General features: G+C 44.3%; 1 protein-coding gene and 1 long non-coding RNA gene across 5 annotated transcripts in view; one reads left to right on the top strand and one right to left on the bottom strand.

Annotated features, from left to right (window-relative positions):
• OIP5 (Opa interacting protein 5) overlaps positions 1-14,689 on the top strand; it is a 17,786-nt gene extending 3,097 nt beyond the window's left edge. The window contains exons 3-5 of one of the 4 annotated variants that reach the window (XM_051822073.2): positions 1,571-1,693; positions 4,072-4,153; positions 13,384-14,689. In XM_051822073.2, the coding sequence (XP_051678033.2) occupies positions 1,571-1,693; positions 4,072-4,153; positions 13,384-13,518 (340 nt within the window). In that variant the 3' untranslated portion in view covers positions 13,519-14,689. Of the gene's footprint in view, positions 1-1,570; positions 1,694-4,071; positions 4,154-7,739; positions 8,389-13,383 lie in introns of those variants that run through there. The other 3 variants (XM_051822074.2, XM_051822076.2, XM_051822077.2) reach the window with 3 other exon arrangements.
• LOC138843213 (uncharacterized) lies at positions 11,904-25,933 on the bottom strand. The gene is made up of 4 exons (XR_011380859.1): positions 25,770-25,933; positions 24,026-24,114; positions 12,862-21,012; positions 11,904-12,375 (listed from the first exon to the last, which is right to left on the bottom strand). It is a non-coding gene; the product is annotated as an uncharacterized lncRNA (long non-coding RNA).

Raw genomic sequence — 25,933 nt, 5'->3', positions numbered from 1 at the left:
GCCGCGGCACCAGCTGGACCTTGGTTTTTTTAAAGTGTTTCTTTGTAATTTTTGGATATGTCTCATATACTATAAATATGGTGTTTTGTCAATCGTTTAACAAAAACTAAAATCAACTATTTGATGCTTGATACAGTAATCTTTCAGAGGATAAAGGAAAAGAAAACAAATGGCTTGCTGGGGTATTGGATTCCTTTCTTTTGCTTTGAATCTAAATATTTTTCAGTTGATTTTTAAAATTCTGCAAAAGAAAAATCAGAGTTTTATCAATAAATTGTTCAGTAAGCCTTCAATCAACTTGTTTTTTAATGAACTGTGAATTCTTACAGTGGTAGCTATTTTAAACACGGTAGTCACTTTAAATATTTAAATCAATCAAATTAACTTTTTCTGCTTTACAAGGGTAAATTACCTTTCTCTACTGACATGATAGTTATGCATCCATGATTGCTTTTCTGGCCAGAATCCTTGAGGGTATCTGTTACCTAGGGTCTAATTAAGTCTGAGTAAACTTTTCTCTTGAATGTGTCATTTTTTTTTTTTTTTTTTTTGACAGGCAGAGTGGACAGTGAGAGAGAGAGAGGGGTCTTCCTTTGCCGTTGGTTCACCCTCCAATGGCCGCTGCGGTCAGTGCACTGTGGCCGGTGCACCGCGCTGATCCGATGGCAGGAGCCCGGTACTTCTCCTGATCTCCCATGGGGTGCAGGGCCCAAGCACCTGGGCCATCCTCCACTGCACTCCCTGGCCACAGCAGAGGGCTGGCCTGGAAGAGGGGCAACCGGGACAGAATCTTGCGCCCCGACCGGGACTAGAACCCGGTGTGCTGGCGCCGCAAGGCGGAGGATTAGCCTAGTGAGCCGCAGCGCCGGCCTTGAATGTGTCATTTTTGCAGACTCATCCCTAATTATAGTAATTTTCAGTTGTATTTTTTTCCTAAGATTTATTTATTTGAAAGGCAGAGTTATAAAGAGAGAGAGAGACAGAGAGCGCTCTTCTGTTTGCTGGTTCGCTCCCCAAATGGCTGCAATGGCCAGGGCTGGGCTAGGCCATTGGAAGTGTAGTAGCTAAGACTCAACTATTGGCATTGTAGGCAGCAGCTTTACCCATGATTGTACAACACTGGCCCCTTGTCGTCTTTTTTTTTTTTTTTTAAGATTTATTATTTGTTTATTTGAAAGGCAGAGTTTACAGAAAGAGAGGGAGGGAGATCTTCCATACACTGGTTCACTCTACAAACAGCCACAATGGCTGGAACTAGGCCAGACTGAAGCCAGGAGCTTCTTCGAGGTCTCCCACGAAGGGAGAGAGGTGCAGGGGCCTAAGCATATGGGCCATCTTCCCCTCCTTTCCTAGGTGCATCAGCAGGGCACTGGATTGGAAGTAGAGCAGTCGGGTCCTGAACTGGCACCCATATGGAATGTGTCACAGGAGCAGGTAGCAGCTTTTTCTGCTATACCACAACACGGCCCCTCACCTATGTCTTAGGTGATAGGAATGTTCCCTGAGATTAATTACCTGTTATGTATTCTCTGATTTTATTTCTTACCCATGCTCTATTTTCCCCCCTCAGCACTTACAACCTTTTGTTCTGTAATTCCTGTGGGATTCCCATTGGTTTCCATCTATATTCTACTCATGCTGCCCTGGCTGCCTTGAGAGGTCATTTCTGCCTTTCCAGTGACAAAATGGTGTGGTGAGTAAAATCTGGTACTGTTTATCAGAAAAGACTGGGGACCCAAGAAGATGCTGCAGCCACTCAGTACCTCTTAAAGATAACTGTAGGGGTCACTGCTTGTGCTGCAGGCATCTGGTATCCAGGTGCTGATACTGTGCTTCTGATCCAGCTTCCTGCTAATGAGCCTGGGAAGGCAGCGGATTGGTCAGTACATTCTTTTTTTTTTTTTTTTTTTTTTTTTTTTTTTTGACAGAGTGGACACTGAGACAGACAGAGAGAAAGGTCTTCTTTTGCCGTTGGTTCACCCTCCAATGGCCGCCGCGGCTGGTGCACCACGCTGATCTGAAGGCAGGAGCCAGGTACTTATCCTGGTCTCCCATGCGGGTGCAGGGCCCAAGCACTTGGGCCATCCTCCACTGCCTTCCCTGGCCACAGCAGAGAGCTGGCCTGGAAGAGGGGCAACCGGGACAGAATCCGGCGCCCCGACCGGGACTAGAACCCGGTGTGCCGGCGCCGCTAGGCAGAGGATTAGCCTGTTGAGCCGCGGCGCCGGCCAGTACATTGTTTTTAAGTAGAAATTAGGAAGTTTAAGTAGCATGAGTCAGGAAAGATAATCTATGTTTTATTAAAATGACTGGTTGTTAATAACAGAAAACCTACCAGGGGCTTTCAGTAAGTGGTGGGGCCAGTTGACTGCTCCGTGTGCCTCTTTGAGGCCCAGCTGAGGCCTGACAGTGCTCTGGGTCACCATCCCCATGGTTCTCATGGCCTTGTTGTCTTATACAGGATGGCTCCTTCGGTGATAAGCATTAATGCAACCCCATCAGAAAAGAAACAGATATGGGCAGTGGAGAACACAAGGTTCTCCTTTTGTTTTTTGTTTTTTTTTTTTTAAAGTTTTTTTTATTTATTTATTTGAAAGACTAAGTTACAGAGAGAGGTAGAGACAGAGAGAGAGGTCTTCCATCCACTGGTTCACTCCCTAGATGGCTGCAATAGCCAGAGCTGCACCAATCCGAAGCCAGGAGCTTCTTCCGGGTCTCCCAAGCGGGTGTAGGAGCCCAAGGACTTGGGCCATCTTCCACTGCTTTCTCAGACCAGAGCAGAGCGCTGGATCGGAAGAGGAGCAGCTGGGACTAGAACCAGCGCCCATATGGGATGCCGGCGCTTCAGGCCAGGGCTTTAACCAAACACTGTGCCACAGCGCCAGCCCCACAAGGTTCTCTTTTTATCAGCAAAAATGTCCTTATTCGAATGTCTGTAAACATGTCGCGTGCTCACCTTAACCTGGGGAGTCAAATATGTGACCGTAGTCTTGTCTCCATGGGCTTAGAGTAGTTACGTTTTATTTCTTAGGACTGGGCACACTGCTGCCTTAGATAAAATCTGGATTCTGTGAGCAAGATTCCGGTAGGCAAGAAACACTTGTCACAATGTGATCACTGACCGTCCTTCAAACTGTGCTTCAGTAAAAGTCTTCAGGGTCCACTGGGAGAGCTTACACTCATCATGATTCTCCCCCCGCCCCTTTTTTTTAAAGATTTATTTTACCTATATGAAAGACAAGAGTTAGAGAGGTAGAGCCAGAGACAGAGGGAGGTCTTCCATCTGCTGGTTCACTCCCCAAATGACCACAACAGCCAGAGCTGAGCTGATTCAAAGCCAGGAGCCAGGAGCTTCTGCCAGGTCTCCCATGTGGTACAGAGGCCCAAGGACTTGGGCCATCTTCTACTGTTTTCCCAGGCTGTAGCAGAGACCTGAATTGGAAGAGGAGCAGCCAGGACTCAAACCGGCACCCATATGGGATGCTGGTGCTGCAGGCGGTGGCTTTAACCCACTGCACCGCAGCGCCAGCCCGATTATTCCTTTGACATTCATGTTTGTCTTAATTTTGCCCTAGCAGAGTTTTACTTCTAGGAAGGAATAGATTGAGGTATAGCGTCTCTTATGATTTATTGACAATTTGTTTTTCTAAAAAAATACATCATGTGTCTTTATATTTTTATTTTTTGACAGGCAGAGTGGACAGTGAGAGAGAGACAGAGAGAGAAAGGTCTTCCTTTGCCGTTGGTTCACCCTCCATTGCCGCCCATGGGGTGCAGAACCCAAGGACTTGGGCCATCCTCCACTGCACTCCCTGGCCACAGCAGAGGGCTGGCCTGGAAGAGGGGCAACCGGGACAGAATCCGGCGCCCCGACCGGGACTAGAACCTGGTGTGCCGGCGCCGCAAGGCGGAGGATTAGCCTAGTGAGCCGCGGCGCCGGCCCATCATGTGTCTTGAAATCAGTAAAAAGGCAGGCTTTGTTGGGCAGATACTTGCATTAGAGGGGAAGTTCCATTTACTGATAATCTTCACTGTGGTATGACATTCATATTTTCTCTGTTTTCTGTGTAGCTATCTCTTGAAAACAAAAGCCATAGTGGATGCATCTGAGGTGGATATTCACAGTGTGCCCCTACCAGAAAAGATTGCAGAGGTAAAGTTTCATCATGCTCATCAGGTTCCTTTCTATATCAAGGCCATGTTGTACAGTCTAGTTTGAGGGCTCGGGGAGCTGCTCAGTACTGCACTCCTGTTTTCTCCTCTACTAAGATGGAGTTGTCCTATTTGCAGCCTATTTGTGTCTCAGGAAAGTAGTAAAATGGTTATTAAGCATGTTTGTTTATTTTTTAAACATTTATTTATTTATTTGAAAGTCAGGGTTACACAGAGAGAGGAGAGGCAGAGAGAGGTCTTCCATCCGCTGGTTCACTCCCCAATTGGCCACAGTGACCGGAGCTGCACTGATCTGGAGCCAGGATCTTCTTCCGGGTCTCCCACGTGGGTGCCGGGGCCCAAGGACTTGTGCCATCTTCTACTGCCTTCCCAGGCCATAGCAGAGAGCTGGATTGGAAGTGGAGCAGCCAGGTCTCAAACCTGCCCATATGGGATGCCGGCGTTTCAGGCCAGGGTGTTAACCCACTGCACCAGAGCGCTGGCCCCGGCATTCCTGTTTAAATGGGCTTTAGAAGTGGATGATTCTGGCCGGCACCTTGGCTCACTAGGCTAATCCTCTGCCTAGCGGCGCCTGCACACCGGGTTCTAGTCCCGGTTGGGGTGCCGGATTCTGTCCCAGTTGCCCCTCTTGCAGGCCAGCTCTCTGCTGTGGCCAGGGAGTGCAGTGGAGGATGGCCCAGGTGCTTGGGCCCTGCACCCCATGGGAGACCAGGAAAAGCACCTGGCTCCTGGCTCCTGCCATCGGATCAGCGCGGTGCGCCGGCCGCAGCTCGCCGGCCGCGGCGGCCATTGGAGGGTGAACCAACGGCAAGAGGAAGACCTTTCTCTCTGTCTCTCTCTCTCACTGTCCACTCTGCCTGTCAAAAAAAAAAAGAAGTGGATGATTCTTTCTGCTATGGCCTGGGAAAGCAGTACGAAGATGGCCGAGGTCCTTGGGCCCCTGCACCCACGTGGGAGACCCAGAAGATGCTCCTGGCTCCAGATTGGCGCAGCTCCAGCTGTTGTGGCCAGCTGGGGAGTGAACCAGTGGATGGAAGATACCTCTCTCTCTGTGTAACTCTTTTAAATAAATAAATAAATCTTTAAAATAAATTAAGAAAATAAGTGGATGATGGCTTTGAGCTGAATAAAGCAGCTTCGTTTTGGTAGCTTGCAGACTCTACTGAAAACATGGCTATAACTTAATTATTCTTAGAAGAACAACTTTAGGATTTATTGTTGGTTTTATGCTTAGAAGTATTAATAGTTTACTAATTACACATTTAGTAACCAATGACATTTATTTTTCAAAGTTTTATAATAGGAATAATGTTAAGGATAGGCAACAATGATTTTTTAAATTTTTTTGCAAAGCTTGCTACACTTACGAGGCCATCTTCTAAGCCAGGGGTTGGCAGCTTTTCCCATAAAGGGCCAGATGACAGATATTTTAAGCTTTGTGACTGTATGGTCACTGCCACAGCAGTGCAGAAACAGCCACAGACAGTACATAAACAAATAGGCATGGCTATCTTACAGTAAAGCTTCATTTACTAAAATGGGCAGCAGGCTGGCCCATGGTCTATAGCTTACCACTCCCTACTCTAAATAACTAAGTTGATGAGAGAATTGATAAGTATGGTGTGGAAAAATAATGGGTTATGGGAGATCACTTCAGAATGCGAGCTTGGGGAGCTCCATTAGCAGAAGTAAATGGTACGGAAGAGTGATTTTAAGTCTGGAAATTTTCCTAAAGCCATTCAAGAAATGGAGAAAGAAATAGTTGAGAACATCCACTAAACCTTTTTTTTTTTTTTTTTTTAAGATTTTATTCATTTATTTGAGAGGTAGAGTTATAGCCAGTGAGAGGGAGAGACAGAAAGAGAAAGGTCTTTCTTCCGTTGGTTCACTCCCCAGGTGGCTGCAACAGCTGGAGCTGTGCTGATCCAAAGCCAGGAGCCAGGTGCTTCTTCTGGTCTCCCACACAGGTGCAGGGGCCCAAGGACTTGGGCCATCTTCCACTGCTTTCCCAGGCCACAGCAGAGAGCTGGATTGGAAGAGGAGCAGCTGAGACTAGAACTGGTGCCTATATGGGATGCCAGTACTGCAGGCGGAGGATTAACCTACTGCGCCATGGCGCCGGCCCCTACATCCACTAAACCTTGATGAAAAGTGAGAGCCTGTGGCATTGGAGCTACAACCTGCTCCTAGCCTCCCTCCTCTTCCCCAGCTGAGAAGATGCAGCCAGCCACACAGGGATTCTTTGCCCCTAGTCCCCAGTACAGGGCAATGGCAGACCCCTGGGAGAGGCAGGCCATCCCCACCTCTACTTTCTCATCCCCACCTCCACTCTGTTGCAGAAGCTCTACTCCAGGCAGGAACTGCCATCTGACAAGTATTAGCTCTTGTGCAGGCACAACAGGCCAAGAACACTGGACACTCAAGCATCCCTATCCCGGCTTGCTTGTAGCATGGAAATTCCATGGTAGCCGAGGCAAAAGCAGGAGTGACAGTCCGAGAGACTGTCCCCACCACCCAGCTTGGAAGCAGTGGCCAAGGGATTTTTCCTGGGAAGGAGGCAGAGAAACCTGATGCTCTCCCCAGGGAACTGACTACTTGAAACAGCGTGGGGGAAGTTCAGGTCTAAAAGTGTCCCAAATTGAAGATTTTGGTGGTAAGTCAATTAGGAAGAAGCTGGTAGATAAAGAGAAGTTTTGTAGAATCAGGGAACTGGATGGCTAAGAAGATCCTTCCTGGGGCTCAGCTTTATTCATGATTCAAAGTACAAATGCTGAGTAACACCAGCATGATTGGTTTTAAATTATATTGTTTCAAAATATATTTGTTAGACCATTTTTTTTTCTTAAAAATATTTATTTGAAAGGCAGCGTGACAGCGGGAGAGAGAGATCCTTCTTCCCTGGTTCACTGTCCAAATACCTGCAATAGCTAGGGCTGGGCCAGGTGAAAGCCAGGAGCCGAGAACTCCATCGAGGTCTCCCATATGCATGACAGGAAGCCAAGTACTAGGGCCATCATCTGCTACACTGTAGACACATCAGCGTGAATTGGGTCAGAAGCAGACTTGCGACTTGATCCCAGGCACTCTTAACAGGATGTGGGTGTCCCAAGGGGTGATTTGCCATGCTGTGTCACAATGCCCACCCTCATAAAAGAACTCTTAAAATGACCTAACTACGGCAAACATCTGTTCTAAACCTTATAATAATGAGAGCTACTTTTGAGAGTCATTGGCAGAATAGTAAAGTCAGAAAGGCATCTGTGACAGCGTTTAACAGAGTGCTGAATGGAAAGCTAGATGCTTGGTACTGGAAAAGACGCTTTTGCCGCCACAGAGCTTTGTGCTGCCACTTTGGTGTTCACAGAAGCAGTGATGCTTAGGAACCAAGGAACCATGGGACTCACTCCACATGAAAGGCTGTCTGGGGACTCTCATTGTGTTTGTTGTATAAAGTTCTTTCACGAATAGAACAAATGTTCTTTTATCACTAGAGGTAGCTTAAAGTGGTCTTATAACCAGCAGATTCAAGTCGAGCTTAAGGTGCCCTGATGCATTTCTCTTCCCAGCTGAAAGAGAAGATAATGCTCACGCACAGTCGCTTGCATTCACTAATGAAGATTCTGAAGCAAGTAGCACCTGACCAGACCAAGCCAGAGAACTGACCAGAACCAAGACCTGAGAATCAGCTTCAGAGCTCACTGCTGTCTTCAACAGCAAGTGCCATCTTGCCATCTCTTTGGAAGGACTGTCTTCAGGAATGGGAGAGATTGTGTTTACTGTTTACCTCTCGGCTGATTTTCCAAGTGACTTGTGAAGCAGTTTGTAGAAGATGGAAAAACTAGACTCTTCTGTCTCCATTTCATAGCCATTTGTCTTAAGAATCTGGTTCAGGGGCTGGCGCTGTGGTGCAGCAGGTTAATGCCCTGGCCTGCAGTTCTGGCATTCCATATTGGCGCCTGTTCAAGAGCTGGCTGCTCCACTTCCGATCCAGCTCTCTGGATAGGAAAGCAGTAGAAGATGGCCCAAGTCCTTGGGCCCCTGCACCCGCGTGGGAGACCCAGAAGAAGCTCCTGGCTCCTGGTTTCGGATCGGCACAGCTCCGGCCATTGTGGCCATTGGAGAGTGAACCATCGGATGGAAGACCTCTCTCTTTCTGCCTCTCCTCTCTCTGTGTAACTCTGACTTTTTAATAAATAAATATTAAAAAAAGAGAATCTGGTTTATCTTCCTACTGATTTCATAATACTTATCTCTGGAAACATCTTTCTCTGTAAATTTAGGAATTGGGAAGCAGTGTCCCATGTGTCCTCTGACCTAAGGGTGCATGCTCAATCTGAAAACAGTCGGGCTTCATGTTGACTGCTGGTATTCCTACATGGAGCAGGTGTTGTGACAGCACTGATAAGTCATTGTTCTTTTGTTAAGATATAGGTACATAACATTCAGTAATATTTAAAAGTTAACTGGATCATACATAATTTGTCTCCAGTTGTAAACTGAGCTTAACAGGATAATAAAAGTAATAAAACATCCTTCACTTAGGCCAAGTACTTTGGCCAAGTGGCTAGCCTAAATGGTCATTTAACATTATAAGATGTCATGAGGAGACAGCGCTGTGGCATAGTGGGCTAAGCCTCTGCCCGTGGTGCTGGCATCCCATATGAGCACCAGTTTGTGTCCCAGCTGCTCTACTTCTGATCCAGCTCTCTGCTAATGGCCTGGGAAAGCAGTGGAAAATGGCCCAAATGCTTGGGCCCCTGCACCCACATGATAGATCCAGAAGCTCCTGGCTCCTGATTCGGATCAGCCCACCTCTGGTCGTTGCAGTCATTTGGGGAGGGAACCAACAGATAGAAGACCTTTCTCTCTGCCTCTCTCTCTAACTCAAATAAATTTAAAATAAAATAAATGTTTCAAATAAAAACAAGATACTATGGGTAGTACTCAGGATAAAAGATAAAGACAGCCTCTGTGCATCCTCCAATTAGAGATAAACATTCAGATGGTCACATAAAGACTTGTAAAATTCTGGCTGTGGTAAGGGTTTTGATGAAAAGGGACAGAAAGCTGCAAGCAGATAATAGAAACCCTTGAAGACCTTCAGTGGGGGAGTGTGTAACAAGAATCAGCTTTACTTTTTCAGAACCTCTCTGTGGTGGTTCTGTGGTGAATGGAGGGAAGAGGTGGCAAACATCTCTAAGGAGAGTTGATGACACCAGCCTCAACTGAGAACTCCACATGTCCATGCAGTGATGGGTAGAGACGTTAATGGGGGCCGGCACTGTCTATAACTCTACCTCTCAAATCTTCAAAAAAAAAAAAAAAAGTTTATGTGCTTGACATGCAGCTAGCAGGATTTGTTTTAGTAGCACATTCTTTCAAGTGTTTTAAACTGGGGGCCAATGTTGTGGTGTAATGGGTTAAGCTGCCACCTACAGTGCTGGCATCCCACATGGGCACCGGTTTGAGCCATGGCTGCTCCATTTCCGATCCAGCTCCCCACTAATGTGCCTGAGAAAGCAGTAGAAGATGGCCCAAGTCCTTGGGCCCTCGCCACCCACATGGGAGACCTGGATGAAGCTCCAGGCTTCAGCCTGGCCCAGGTCTAGCTGTTGTAGCCATTGGGAGTAAACCAGTAGATGGAAGATCTCTCTCTCTGCCTTTCAAATAAATAAATCTTTAAAAAGGAAATGCTTGAACCTGACATCAAATTAAGCTGGGGGCAGGACTTTAGAAGTTAAGATGCTACTTGGCTATTGGGTGCTTGGGTTCAAGTCCTGACTCCAACATCCTACCTCCATGGGAGGTAGCGGTGATGGCTGAAGTGGTTAGGGCTCTGAAACGTACATGGACAACCTGGCTTGAGTTCCTAGCTATGGCTTCAGCATGGCCCAGCTTTGGCTACCGTAAGCAACTGGGGAGTAACAGCAGACAGGAGCGCCCTTTCTTCCAAATAGTTTAAGAGTGGCAAAGTGTGAATATACACTTCTTCCGCTTACTTGTTTTTGAGGCCAATATAGTATGCTGGGAAGTGGGCAGGCTTTGGAACCAGACTGGATTCAGGTTGTGGTTTGGATACCTATTTGCCATGAATTTGAAGGACTTGACCTCTTGTTTCTGTTTCCCTCTGGATAAAACAAGAATAAAAACAGTAACTAGAGCTATAGTGAGGATAAAATGAGTTACTGAATACACTAAGTACAGCTGTTGTGGGGAGCAACTGGGAGCAGCTCGGACTAGACTAAGTTACTGGAATTAAGACTTATTCTATGCATCTGCTCTCCCACAATATGGCGCTGAGAAGGGAGAAGCAGCTTCTACACAGCTGCCTCCAGTTCAACCAATAAACTGTAGGACCTACTCCTGATTGGAGGAGAGCAGCGTACTCGGCGTGTGGGTAGCAGAGTTGGGATTGGTGGAAGAGGACTATAAAGGAGGAGAGAGACAACATGCACCAGGAACATCTAAGGGGAACATCTATCTGAAGGAACACCTGTGCAGCCCCCGAGAGAGCCGGCCGGCGGTATGCCGCTCCCCCGCGGAAGTGGGGAAAGTGGCTAGGGGGAACCGCCCTTCCACGGAGGTGGAAGTGACGGTAGCCAACCCGGGAAGAACCAGCAGCAAACCCGGGGAGGGCCGAGCAGACAAGAGAACAGCGCAGGGTCCTGTGTCGTTCCTCCACGAAGAGGGGGAGCGACAGCTGTGTTTAGTACGTAAGTGCTCAGTAAAAACTAGCTATTGGGGTAGGCATTTGGCCTAGCAATTTAGCTGCAGCTTGAGATGGCCACATTATGTATCAGAATGCCCGGGTTTGTGTCTCCACTCTACTTCCAATTCCAGCTTCCTGCTAATATGCACTATGAGAGGTAGCAGGTAACGGCTCAAGTACATGGGTTCCTGCCATCCAAATGAGATACCCAGATTGAACTGTCTCTAGTTCCTAGCTTCAGCTTTGCCCAGGAGCTGTTGCAAACTATTGGAGATGGGACCGGCATTGTAGCATAGCAGGTAAAGCTGCTGCAGCCTGGCATTTCATATGGGTGCTGGTTTGAGTCCCTGCACCTGTGTGAGAGACCCGGAAGAAGCTCTTGGCCTTCGGATTGGCCCAGCTCCAGCCATTTGGGAAGTGAATCAGTGGATGGAAGACCTCTCCCTTTCTGTAACTCTAAGAAATCTTTTTTAAAAAATAGTTTAAAAAAATTGTTTTGGCCATCCCTGTGATGCAGTGGGTTAAAGCCCTGGCCAAAGTGCCAGCATCTCATATGGGCACCAGTTCTAGTCCCAGCTGCTCCTCTTGCGATCCAACTCTCTGCTATGGCCTAGGATAGCAGTAGAAGATGGCCCAAGTGCTTGGGCCCCTGCACCCATGCAGGAGACCCAGAAGCAGCTCCTGGCTCCTGGCTTCAGATCAACGCAGCTCCAGCCCTTGCAGCCAACTGGGGGAGTGAACCAGTGTATGGAAGACCTCTTTCTCTGTCTCTACCTCTCTGTAGCTTTCAAATAAATAAATATTTTAAAAATTGTTTTTGTTTCAGATTTAAAAAGAGCCCAAAGTGGTTCTAATTTGTACGAAAAAGCTAGCTACTACCCTTCATGTGTGTTGACACACATGTAGACTTAAAGGCAGTTGTATATATGCTAAAAAAGTTTCAAAACCCCATGTGGCTATTACAGTGTTAAACATTAGCAAAGCTGTGGATTTCTGAGTTTAATGGCAGAAACCATCTCCATTTCTTTTATTTAAAGACTTTATTTTTATTTATTTGAAAGGCAGAGTTAGAGAATAGGAGAAATCTGTGGCTCCACTCCCAAACGGCTTGACAGTTGAGACTGGGCCAGGCCAGAGCCAGGAGTCAGGAACTTCTTCAGGGTCTCCCACGTGGGTGCTGGGATCCAAACACTTGGTCCATCTTCTGCTGTTTTCCCAGGCACCTTAGCAGGGAGCTGGATTGTTAGTGGAAGAGCTGGGATGCCAGCACTGCAGATGGTGGCCTTACCAGCTGTGCCCCAGCAGCCATCTCCATTTGTATATCCCAACATCTAGCACAGCACCTGAATAATGGGCTAGTATGCCAGATGGGAAATGAGTGGTCTCATGGGAATAATCGCACAGCTTCTTTGTTCCTCCTGATTTGACAACAGCCAATCATAATAATAAAGGTTCTCACATCTACTTTCTTACTTGGAAAGAACCCTCTTCCCCTGTGTCGCTCCCCCTCTTCGTGGAGGAACGACACAGGACCCTGCGCTGTTCTTTCGTCTGCTCGGCCCTCCCCGGGTTTGCTGCTGGTTCTTCCCGGGTTGGCTACTATCCCTTCCACCTCCGTGGAAGGGCAGTTCCCCCTGGCCACATTCCCCACTTCCGCAGGGGAGCGGCACACCGCCGGCCGGCTCTCTGGGGGCTGCACAGGTGTTCTTTCAGCTAGATGTTCCCCTTAGATGTTCCCTGGTGCATGCCGTCTCTCTCCTCCTTTATAGTCCTCCTCTGCCAATCCCAACTCGGCTGCCCACACGCCGAGTACGCTGCTCTCCTCCAATCAGGAGCAAGTCCTACAGTTTATTGGTTGAACTGGAGGCAGCTGTGTAGAAGCTGTTTACTTCTCTCCCAGCGCCATACTGTGGGAGAGCAGATGCATAGAATAAGTCTTAATTCCAGTAACTCAGTCCAGTCCGGGCTGCTCCCCACACCCTGGATCAAGTGAAGCATCTTTCAATTATTATAGTGTTAAAAATCTCTTTGGAGGGGGGCCAGTGCTGTGGCACAGCAGGTAAAACTGTGGCCCGCCCTCCGGCTGTCGCCTGGGGAGTGAAACAATGGATGGAAAACCTCTCTGTTTCTCTAATGCTACCTTTCAAATAGAAAATAAATCTTAAATACACACACACAAACCTTTAGGGTGCCAGTGTTGTGGCATAGCAGTTAAAGCAGCTGCAGTGCCGGTTTGTGTCCTGGTGTTCCACTTCCCATCCAGCTCCCTGCTAATGCCTGGGAATAGCAGCAAAGGATAACCCAGGTGCTTAGGCCCTGCCACCCATGTGGGAGATCTGGGTGAAGCTCCTGGTTTTGGGAAGTGAACCAGCAGACTTAAGATCTCTCTTCAAATAAATAAATCTTAAAAGATGGGAAGGATTCCATGGAATAGTATCATTACTGTACTTAATATTATTATTCACTACCCTTTACCACAAAGCACACATACTTGTTCATAGGTGCAGCATAAGGTTGGCCCTACACGGAAAACAAGAGGATGGTTTCACCGTGACGTGCTTCTTTTCAGACCAGATGGTATACACCAGGAACTACCACAACTAGGTTATCAAGAAACTCAGGGTTTTGCTCTTTGATGTCTATTTCAGCACATGTCTATGGACCGGCTCTTCTTATTATAACTGCCTGTTTTGAAATTCCTACAATGAACAACACACAATGAAGTTTCAGTGCATTCTCAGCCCATGCTGCTTTATTGCTAAGAAGTATATACACACACACAGGTGCAGAGTTTCCAACTCTTACAATTCTTTTTTACATCAACGAATAAAATTTCTTCAGAAATCCCAAAGATGCATAGATTATAAAGCAAGCTGCCTTTGTAATACTTCAAACATACTTAATGAAATTCTTTTAGCATTTACCAGTGGTGCAATGAAGAATGTGCCGAAGAAGCAAGCATAGTGAGCAACCCCTGTACTTGGACAGTAAATAAACTATATTATGAAGGACATGCTAATATTCAAGAGATGTGTGGCTTTAAGGTGTGTTCCCAAACTACTGATTACAACGTATTGCCAGAATAGCTTTTTTTTTTAACCTGTGGGAGAATATATTTTAATCAATGGCATTCCATTCCGTCACCAAGGGAGACAAAACCTATAAATAGTTACTAACCTTAAAATACCTATGCTGACTTCAAAGGTTTAGGAGTATGGATCCCTGGAAAAATCTGTGATATTTGGTTTTCTGATAATTATTTTAATATGCTTTTCAGTGGAACAATGGGAACAGAGTTTAGATAAACTCTGATCTTAAATCTCTATTGGCTAGAAGATATGTTATCACTAAGTGGCAGAGAGATAATTTATATATGGAAGACAACATCTCACTTCTTACACTTGAGAAACCAGACATCACAATGACAAGTTCCACTCCAAATCACTGTTACCATTCCACTTAATCTATTTCCAAAGATATTTGTTACAAAAATCCCACAGCAAAGAATATGAAGTTAAAATAACTTTGAAACAGTGTTTTTCCAATGACAGAACATGAAACTTGGAAGGAGCCTAGTGAAAGTCATCTAGTCCGATCCCAAATTCTCGAAGGCTCCTTTCACTTTATATTATTTGTCATAGTCACTCACTTGGGTTATTTCAAAGTCAAAAATCTTCTCAAGCACTATTTTTAATCTATGACAATAAATGTCTTGTTTCATTAAGTAAAATCAGGTTTTTCATGTTTTTTCAAGTAGGAAAACTTTGTTTACATGGAATCAAAACTTGTGGCAAAAAAAAAAAACAACTATCAAAGATGACACTCTGGCTATTGAAAATAACAAAAAAATTTAAAATATAAACACAATAATGAAAACCCAAAACATAGATGTGTCAGTATTTCAGGACTATTTCTATAAAATGGAATAGTCTCCCTTGTGCCAGGGTTCTTTTACAACTGGTCAGTACCAGAACCTTCCATATAACAGTTGCCTCATTACTGAAAATTCTGAAACACTGGATATATCTGCATATACCGCGAGAGTAAATCACTCCCAAGATACTAGTTTTAAGAGACCCTGAACCTCAGTCTACAGAAATGGTATCACACAAACCCCATACCTAGTTATCTTACACATGCCATACTAGCATTCCCTACTTTCCTACCCTTCCTAAAACTCTGCACCTTTCTGGTAATATCCATAGCAGCGTATTCATTCAACATGCTTATTTTGTGCCTTTTGTTTTTAAACATGCATGGGGACTAATGGAACCAGGGAAGAGGTTAGAGGGTGAGCATTATTATGCTCTGACAGTTTGAATGTCTTGTGGTTGCCCCTGTTTATCTTCTACTTCCTATTTTCAATGGAAGTAAGATAATCTTTAATTAGAAAATGAAAAATCTAAACAGTAAGTTCAAGCTATTGTTTCAGGTCTATTGCTTCATTATTAATAAATGCATATATAAAACTACTAGTAACCACGTAGTATTGGACATTTTCACTCATGCATTAGAATATTAATACTCTTAAAATCGGAGTTGAAAGTGCTATTATTTGCTTGCACTTTCGACCAAACCCAGTTTTAACAAACATGCAAAGAAACCCCATGAGAGGAATTATGGGAAATAACAAGGATACATGCAAAGTACCAACGGAAAATTTGAGTTAAAATAATTGCTTAGGAATACAAGCAGGTGTTCCACATCTACCACAATGCTACTTCAGAACAGAGGTACAAGTCACACCAAAATAGGTTAAAATTAGGACCACTGTTGAGATAAAAGGCTCATATGCAAATCATGGCCCTTCTGGGCAAAGACTAATGTAAAAACTGGGAAATCAAAAACCTAAGAGATGTACAGTCTTAGGAAAGAATATGTTTTCTTGGCCTTTCATTGACAGCTAAGTTACAGGTGGTCTGGTGGGGTGAAGGTGCCTTGGGCAGAATGGTTTCTTGTTTGATTCGCAATAAACAGTACCTGCACAGCTTACGGGGGGGGGGGGGGGGGGGCTGATGAAGAGCAGAGCCAATACAATGTAAACGCAAATATCAGTGCCCTGAAATTCAGCATAGCCCTCTGCTTTTTAAAATGATGATCAGGGGATCCTTCCAAATGTGGTAGAATAGCCAAGCAATGTTCTAAATGAACTAGAAGCAATTTGCTTGCACCAGCAGCACCATGAGAATGTAAACTCCTGAAGGCCAGGGGTCTCTTCATATTTTGCATATCATAGGTACATAAAAAGTAAACATGAGATCACAACTCTCAAAAAAGTAATTACATGCTTTGAGTCTACAAAAACTTGTGGCATATTTTAGCATTTATTAACATGGCTGTCAAGGGTAACCTAATTGTTGCAAGTAACTGAATTGTTGCCACCACTGTAATAAGTAGTTGTGTTCCCATGGTCATGCAAATGTGTGAGTATTGCTTTGTTGTTCCAATGTCTAACACCAACTGATGGCATAAGACATTTAAAGAGGAGCTATAATCAACTTAAAATAGACTTTTCCCTGTCTGCTGGAGAGGCCATTTAAGAATTAAATATTCATGATATTCTTCGATCTAAACCACTTTTAGTTTTTTCCCCTGGGAAAACAAGGGGACACAGATTCAGTCTTTTCAGGGATCTCTGAGGTGCTGATGGCCAACATGGACATGAGGTAAAGGGAAGTCAAGTCACTCTAGTTCCACTATTAGGTCCTGATGTGAGCTGTGTGATTCTACAGATCCAGAAACTAGTTTCCCAGTTTCTGCTTGTTGAATAAGTAGTCGAAGACCACAGGCTTCAGCACATCTACATTAAACAAGGTTTTTAAAAAACCAGTTGAGAGTCTTTGGCTATTCCTTTTTGTTTTTCACCTTTACATTCTAACTTCTCTAACCATAAGCATGAGGAAAAGCCGATCCATGTTCCCAGGTTTGCTTTTTCAATCCTAAACATACGTACACCACACTTTTCCTTTCTAAAAATGTACCTGGAGGCCAATGGAGAAAGATGGAAGTAAGAAAGCATTAAAGTACCCGTTCTATAGAGTAAATGCCTGTTGCTAAAGGGCACATCTGAAAAATCTCACAGGCTGGAGTCACTGGGATTGCAGAAGCAAATCTGTTTCCGAACTCAGCACTAGAAAAGGTTTCACTACAAGGGCTCTAACCCTCTGCTTGGGGAAACAAATTGGCCTTTAACCTCAAACAAAAGTTTTTCTCACACAATTATACATTCATATAGATTCATACTGTTTTAAAACAAAGTACCTTTTATATGATCTTCACCTAGAATCTCTCTTTTCTTTTGTGTAACTCTCTTAATCAGAGAGCCCCACAAACTCAAGCAGTACTCACTCACTCTACTGCACAGCCATGCTGATGCCATTCACTACACATGCACAACTGGTATTGCTACGAAACTGCTACCTCTTGAAACCTATGAGTTCATTTTATGGCTTTTAAAAAATTTTTTGCAACAGGAAATATCCTTTCCTATATACTGTGCTATTTTGTACCTTTTGTTTCATCACTTTTTCAGAGGTATTTAAAAAAAATTAAATGCTTTTCAAAAATGAATTCTCTCAGGCACCAAACTACTGGAACCAAGCGTACAACTACTTTAAATCCATGCACTGAATGTAAAGCTAAGTCTCTGGAGCTCTGCTGCCAGTCTACTTGTCTAGCTTGCTTCTGTACAAGATACGCCACATTCAAATAGTTTTGCATTTCCTATCATACTCATGTAGAATATCCGTCAACAAATCCTGGACTCTGTTATACTGAGATTTACATATCACCCCAGAAAACTGCCACTTCTAAGTTCTCAAGGCAGCTTTTTGAGGTAGCTTTACAGGAAAGCTAGCTATCTGTGCTTTCAGAACAAAACAACTTATTTTGGGAAGTAAAAAATGGAAGCTGCCCGAGGCTTATTAAAACGAAAGGAAACAGTCCACTTATCACATGGAAACCTAGGTAGGCTACATTTCCAATTCTCAAGAAAAGGTCCAAAAGCTGTCAATACACAATTCAGCAGATTTAGAAAAAGGAAGGGCCAGTAACACTCTAGCACAGTCCAAACTATTGACAGTGTTTTCCATTAACACACATGCTACAGACAGGAAACATAAATGGCCCGCAGACTAGAAAAACACTCACTGAAGCAATTAACATAGCATTTCAGTAAGACATGCAAAATGTAAAACAATTTCTTGATGTAAATGGAGTGGGAAAATAATGAACTCAAAACATACAATGTGAAGACAATGTTAAGAATAAGCTCACCTCAAACTAAGCAAAGCAGAATCATGAAACGGGGTCTCATTCTGATCTGAGGTTTCAAAGGATACAAAGGCAGCTGGTCTCCAGCTACCTCATGAAAAACTTAAATATCCTCAAAATATTTCAGGTTGCAAACCCCTATTTCTATTTATAAATGAGTCTTTTTGGCCTTAATCTCCTTTCCCCAGGGAGAGTATCAAAGATTCTGATATTTATGAAAAAAGGTCTAGATATTCCACTCTTTTTACACTATTGGTTATTATCAATAAATCATCCTGAAGTTTAAAATTATTACTAGGCTCATGCACTAACCCCTAACATGGCACTACAATATGCTACCAAGCACTAATGCTTACAAAACTATACACATCTCAAAATGGAAGACATTGGTGATTTTGTTGTTCTTAAACAACTTGTAACATTTGTCCACAAGTATTAAAATATACATATATATATTTCTATTGCACATATCCCGCTTTTGTTGAACTTTTCAAAAGAAAAAATGCCAGCTAACATGGATGAGCAAAGAAAAAGGAGGCACAGCTGCAGACTGAGGTACAGTCCTGCCTGACATACCTTCTGCCATTAAGAGGAGCAAAATAGACACCCCCCCCCCCAAAAACAAACAGATGTGTTAGGTAAGCACTGGGTAACTACAACTAGAATATACCCATTTTAAGTGCTACTTGGTATCAACTATGGAAGATGCAGTAACATTTGAAAGAGAACATTAATCAGTGGCTCTTTGAGCTGTGATCTAACACCTGTTCAAACAGTGGCCAGAACTGATTGCACTGGTGCTGATATTCCCTGCCAAATGTACTTACTCAGAAAAGGTGTGAAAAGGACACGGGAAGATGGGTATCAGACGACTGGAAGAAACAAATTCTCCAAGATCCAATATTCTCAACATACCAGTGGAACCTGTGTATGAGGGCTCCATTCTGTCTTTAATGATACTAAAGTACTAAAAGGAAAGCATCAAGAAATGGCTGGGAGGTCACTTAAGAGAAAAGCTTAAGTACCTTTTACCAAAGTTATTTCTACTATGCTTTACCACTCAGGAACTGACCCCAGTTAAATTATATTTATCTATACTATTTACTTTACTAAAAAGCTTATTCCAATTCAGATTGATTAACCAATCCTGTTTCGGCCATTTCTATTACTTTCAAATTTTAGTAAATCTGCCCCAAGTTCCCAACATTACAGCACGCAAGGCCCTGGGCAAACATTTCAGAAAACAGAGAGGACTTAACACTACCTGTTCTTAATTTCATCTAAAAATTTTAAATATCCTTCTTTACTCACAAAGAATCATAAGCAAAGAATTTACTCTTAGATACAGATGGAATAACTCATCCAATGGTCTTCTGTTGGTGTGGAAGCAAGGACTGCGTTCCCTTAGTCTGCTCATCAAATGCTGTTAACTGCTAAGGGGAAAAAAAGGAAGATCCATATTTCTTATTCAAACTATTTTTCTTGAGATTTTTCAGACCCTGAATTTCTTCTGAATCTACAATGACCCAACCACAAATTTGGGCACATTGCTTCTGAGATCCTTTCTTTGAGTTCAGTTTCTACTGGGGAAAGGTACACAAGTCCCAGTCTTTTCAAACATTACACTTATCACCCAGAAAAACTAATCACACATCCAGGTACCCATCGTTGAAGAAAAAGTCATCTATGCTTTTATAAAAAATGTGGGATATAATACAAAATGCCATAATGTCAATGGTGCTACATAAGATATCTTTGTTTCTTTTTCTTGGGAGAAAGGAACTATCTATATGGATACTTTTTTTCATTTTTTCATTCCTCTATGTCCAAAGTTGTAGGCAGGTTATGTTATAAGGTCCATCACATCTTCCGAACTGAAAAACCACTTATGCCATTTTTCTTCTAGCCATAGCAACACAAAAAACAGTCTCATGTGCTATTAAGAGTCCACAAAAAATGAAGTAATTTATAACACAGCAGCCTCCCATCTAGAGAGGTGAATAGGGTTTCATACTGAACACAAAAATTTTGCTTTCTTTCAGCATCCTTGCAACTAAATCCAAGCATTCATTCACAGGGTTAGCCACTGCACAATCTGGTCCTTCCTTAGAACAATGAAAACACATTGTAAAACTCAAGTGTTAAGACTTCTGAGAAAGAAGTCAACAACTTTCTTCTCTAGGAGAAAAATCCCTCTTTTTATCCAAAAATGTGGATTTACACATGTAAAAATGTGTAAAGAAATTGTGGTGGTTTATTCACACATAAAATGAACCTTGAAATCCTGTCCTTACTCTTCTTCAACAGCTAAACTGGACCTTTGATCTTATCCAAGAAATCTATGTCACAGGATGAGCCAGGATTCAAATATATAAACATGTGTCACTTTAGCATCTCTTTTCACTTCAAATTCCAATGCAGATTTGGAATTTACTGCTGCTGTCTCAACTGTGCGCCTCACGGTAGTGGCTGATCTGGAAGACAAGCTCTGCAGTCACCTTGTATTTACTCTTCTTGTTTGGAACAACAGGTAGAGAACTGACAAGTACCCCTACCTAAGCACCTGCTTCAAACTAAACATCAGCCTTCAAAGTGTGTAAATAATTTCTTTATATTTAGGAAAACTGCAGCAGAAGATTCATATCAGTGGCTTCTTTCTTTCTGGGTACGTCAGCCTGACAGCTGCATGCCACGGGGTTCTCTGTTGAATCTGAGAGGTGGAACAAAAGAAAAGCAGTCTTTTCCATCCCAAATCATGGAGGTAATGTGCAGAGAAGAATATCCATATTTCAAGACCGAGGAAAGTGACTGGATAAAGGAAGCAGGACTACCCACTCTAGGAGTCAACACAGAAATATCTGAAAAGACAAAATAAATTAAAAATAGGAAGATTAGGACAGCCTCCTCTGCATGAGCTTAATTTTAAAGAGAGAATTTTGGATTACACATTGTTCTAAAAGAAACTGTCCAATCACAACAGCCAATGCAGTATTATCGTAAGAAGAGTGGCAGTAGCCAGAAAGTATAAAAGCACGATATGAAAAAGCCGAGGGGCTGGCGCTGTGAGAGAGAGAGAGAGAGAGAGAGAGAAAGAGGTCTTCCATCCGCTGGTTCACTCCCCAGTTGGCCACAACGGCCAGAGCTGTGCCAATCCAAAGCCGGGGGCCTTCCGATCCAGTGGAGAGCTGGATTGGAAGAGGAGCAGCTGGGACTCGAACCAGCACCCATATGGGTGCACTGCCACCTGTCCCAGCTGTTCCACTTCTAATCCAGCTCTCTGCTGTGGCCTGGGAAAGAAGTAGAAGGCCCCTGCACTCACATGAGAAGACCTGGAGGAAGCTCCTGGCTCCTGATCAGTGCAGCTCAACCAGCAGATGGAGGACCTCTCACTCTCTCTCTCTGCCTCTTTCTCTGTGTAACTCTTTCAAATAAAATAAATCTTCAAAAAAAAGCAACACTAGAAACTCAAGCTTGCATTCTCTTCAAAGTATCTATATACCTCAGACATAATTTCAATTTTATATACTGTAAACATATACTGGACAAAAAATGGAATTAAAATATAAATTTTGATGCAAAAATTGTTCACACATATTTTCATCATATCCATTTTCTATGAATTTTGAAGATTCCTGATATGTATCAAAAACCGCAAGACCCATGTGAAAGTGGCTGAAAAATAGTACCTTTGTACAACCAAGTTCATAACCTACAATTCCCTGTAGTATCTGTACCTTTTCACTCCCATCTTTCCCCTCCTCGATGAGCTCCAACCACACTGGTTCCCATGCTCTTTCTGAGCCATGCTTCTAGCTTGTAGGCTTTTACTGGCTTTTCGCACTTCAGGACATCTCTGCTCTGGGTATCTGCAGAGCTACCCTTTCCAGCAAATCTACCCAGATGCCATTTCCTCAATGAGGCCTTCCTTGGCTCATAAAATGTATTTATTTTTTTAAAAAAGAATTATTTATGTATTTATTTATTTGAAAGAGTTACAGAGAGAGAAGGGGCGCGGGGGGGCCTTCCATCCCATGGTTCACTCCCCAATTGGCCACAATGGCCAGAGCTGCGCCGATCTGAAGCCAGGAGCCAGGAGCTTCCTCTGGGTCTCCCACGCGGGTGCAGGGACCCAAGGACTTGGGCCATCCTTTACTGCTTTCCCAGGTCATAGCAGAGAGCTGGATCAGAAGTGGAGCAGCCGGGTCTCGAACCGGTGCCCATATGGGATGCCAGCGCTTCAGGCCAGGACGTTAACCTGCTGTGCCACAGTGCCGGCCCCAAAATTTATTTATTCGAAAGGCAGAGTTAGAGTGAGAGGGAGACAGAGAGAGAAAGAGAATCTTCCATCCACTGGTTCACTCTCCAAAAGGCCACAATGGCCAGAGCTAGGCCAGGCCAGAGCTAAGAGCTTTTCCCAGGTGCTTTAGCAGGGAGCTGAATTGGAAGTGTAGCAGATATATGTAGTTAAGATGAGGTCATACAGGGATAGACTGGGCCTCTCACTTAGTATGATTTGTATCCTTATAAAAGGGGAAAATTAGGATTCAGACACACAGGGAGAAATCTAAACGCAGATCGGGATTATACTGCCATAAGCCAGGGATTTGCCAGAAGCTAGAAATAAGGCCTGGAACAGAGCCTTCCCTGGAGCCTTCAAAGAGGAGCTCTGCCACCAACTTTACTTTTTTCTATCTGACCTACAGAACCATGAGACAATAAATTTCTCTATTTCTCAGTTACCCAGTTTGTGGTGCTTTGTTACAATAAGCCTAGCAAACTAACACAGTAGGAATGAAGCCTGGTTTGCAGATAAGGTTAATGTCAGAATAATAATAATAATGATAATGATAATAATAACGATAAGGAGGAGGGAGGAAAAGAAAGCATATACAACTTCTTGCTCTTTCAACAACAAAACCTACTTTACTTCTGTGGTCAATTTAGAAGATACCAACATTTGGCACGGAATAGATGTATATCTTGGAATACTAAAGATATACTGAAAAGTTTTAGAAGTGAATGATTAAATACTACTTTGTCTATAATTAAAACTTGAATACATTCTAAAATTTGCCTAGTAACATTTATATAACCAGTTGATATCCTTCAATCTAATGAAATCTATCTTTTTACAAATCCAATAAAAATTATCCACTGGGCAAATGATAACATTTTTTTCTTTTTTGCTTAGTACATTACTTTTGAGGAAAAATAAGACTGTGGCAGGTGTCTGGCCCACTGGTTAAGAGAGCAGTTAAGATGCCTCCATCCCACACTGGAGTACTTTGTTTCCCACATCTGGCTCCTAACTCCAACTTCCTGTTGATGGTGACCCTGGGAGGTGATGGGGACAGCACGAGTAACCGGGTTCCTGCCACCCAGATGAGAGACTCAGAATGAGTTTCCAGCTCCCAGTTTTAGCATCAACCCAGTCCCAGTTCTTGTGGGCATTTGGGGAGTGAACCAGTGGATGGGAGCTCTCTGTCTCTGCCTATTTCTCAAATAAATAAATAAATAAGCATTTTTAAAGGGGGGGCAATCTAACTATCATTAGTCAATAGTAATTTTTAATGGTCACCTTCTGATGAAGCTAATGACTCACTGCTCCCTTCTCTCTAGCTATTTTCTTTCTAAAAACTTTTATGTGAGAGGAACTCAATCCAAGTCTTTCACATGAGTGGCAGAAACCCAAATACTGAGGCATCACCTCTGCCTCTTAGGGCTTACACTGGAAGGAAGTGGGACTGATAATCCTACCAAGCCACCTGGATGTGGGGTACAGGCAAATTGCTAGGCTAACCACCCACTCTTATCTAGCTATTTTCAAGCCACTGGAGCAGTATTCAGAATGATGAGCTCACTCTTACTTACTTGCCAAATCCTGAGTTCAGAATCTTGTTTTCCAGATGAATAAAAAGCACCTAAATGTCAAGGGAAATGTTCTTCCTGTGATAAGGAACCTGAAAATAAAAAGAACAGTAAAGTATGGATATAGACCTCACTGATAGACAATATGATTCAAACAAAATAAGCTATTCCTAAAAAAAAAAAAAGAGAGATCATGGTCAGAAAATATTAAAATAAACTATCAGAAAGAAGTTACTCTACCTGAACTGCCATTAGTTTTTAGAAAGATGTCAAAAGTCCTGGAGTTTAAGTTCCCAAGCTTTTATGAAACACACTCCATTGAGAATCTAGTGAGCTATGGACTCTCTTCTTTCAATAAAGAAAGTAGTGGGAGGTAAAATAGCAAGGTTTATTAGGGAAGGGACATCCGTAAGGATGGATGGGCACCTCTCCAGACAGAGCCTGAGAGGGTGCCCAGTCGCTCAGACTGGGGATGGGGGAGAGGTTACAAGGTTGGGTGGAGAGATTACACCCGGCCAGACCAGGCGATTGACTCAGCAGAGAGGCAGAGGGCTGAGCGCGCAGTCTGGTTGAGGCCGGGGGTTTTAAGGAGATGGGTCTGGCTTCCCCACCTCTGCTCCTCTTGGAACAAAGGGCTTTTTGGATGTAAATAGAAAAACTTCTGAGTTTTCTCTTGAAGGTCTGAAACAAAGGACTTTATGGATGCAAACGTTATCAGACAGGAGGAAGGGAGGGCAGGACCCCCTAGAGAATGGGGATCAGGAGCAGGGTATTTGAAATGCAGATACTGAGCTGCACCTGGGAGATTGTGGAAGATTTGTCAGGCAGAAGGGGCGGGGACCTCCACTTGGCAGGTTATCAGGTAGAAGGGGGCAGGGCAGGATGTGAATACCGGGCTGCCCCTGAAACACCATCAGGATGACTTTGAGATGCAGCATGTGCTGGACATAGATGTCTTCTCTTTAGGCTTTTGTGTCACACACACACACAAGCTCATAACTGACTCCCTACCTAACATAACATTTGCCAAAAACGACTTCTCATCCTCTCTCTATCAAAATACTACTACTACTGCTAAGTACTGCATACCAACTCCTTCAGTTCTGTGTCAAAACCCAACATCTGTGAATTCCAAGACCCGGAGTCAGCAGAAATTAATGCGCCACAGGCCATCATTCGGACGTACAAGGACAAAGCTGCCAACTCCGACGCCGAGTTTGGGAGGTGCGCTCGGGCGTCCAGACGAGAGGAATGAGGGAAGACTGCGCCAGGATGTCTGCGACAAAGCAAGCCCAGGGGAAACCTGCACACCACACGGCAAGGTCAACGGGCGGGGACATGCACTACTCCACTGATGGCCGAGTCTCGGGCAAGGGCGGCCACAAGTCCTGAGGCGATCGGTGCAGATTCAGTCAACAAAACAAAGACACTCGACAGAAAAAATGATAATAAATCGGCTGACGCAGTGGCTGCCAGGTCCAGCCCCGCGTGGGTGCGATCTCCGGGGAACAAGCCGAAAGCACAAAAGCAGCCAGAAGCCCAGCCCCGGCAGGGAGGGAGCGGCGGTCGGGGAGCGTGAGCGCTGTGCTTTACACCCGGAAGGCAGCTGCTGGCCGGCCTGGGGCTCCCGAGGGTGGAAACCCCGCCCGGCCGAGGCCACGGGTGCGGCCGGCTTCCTGGCGCTCCCGTCCCCCGCGGTGCCACCTCCTCACCGCCTGCTCGCCCCTTGTCGGCTTTCTCGACTCACCTTACACGGCCCAACTGCTACACTTGGCCTCCCGGGGGCCTTACGCCCCCGGCCCAGAGGCCAGCAGGCCACGGCCCGCCTCACTCCGCCATCTTCGCTCCTTCTCAGCTCCGTGAACCCTGAGGAAGGCCCTTCTCACAAGCCCCGCCTCCGCTGCTACTGCT

The sequence above is a fragment of the Oryctolagus cuniculus genome, chromosome 12, assembly GCF_964237555.1.
Source record: "Oryctolagus cuniculus chromosome 12, mOryCun1.1, whole genome shotgun sequence".
Lineage (NCBI taxonomy): Eukaryota > Metazoa > Chordata > Mammalia > Lagomorpha > Leporidae > Oryctolagus > Oryctolagus cuniculus.
The sequence above is the reverse complement of the archived record's forward strand: the minus strand, read 5'-3'. Positions and strand labels throughout refer to the sequence as shown.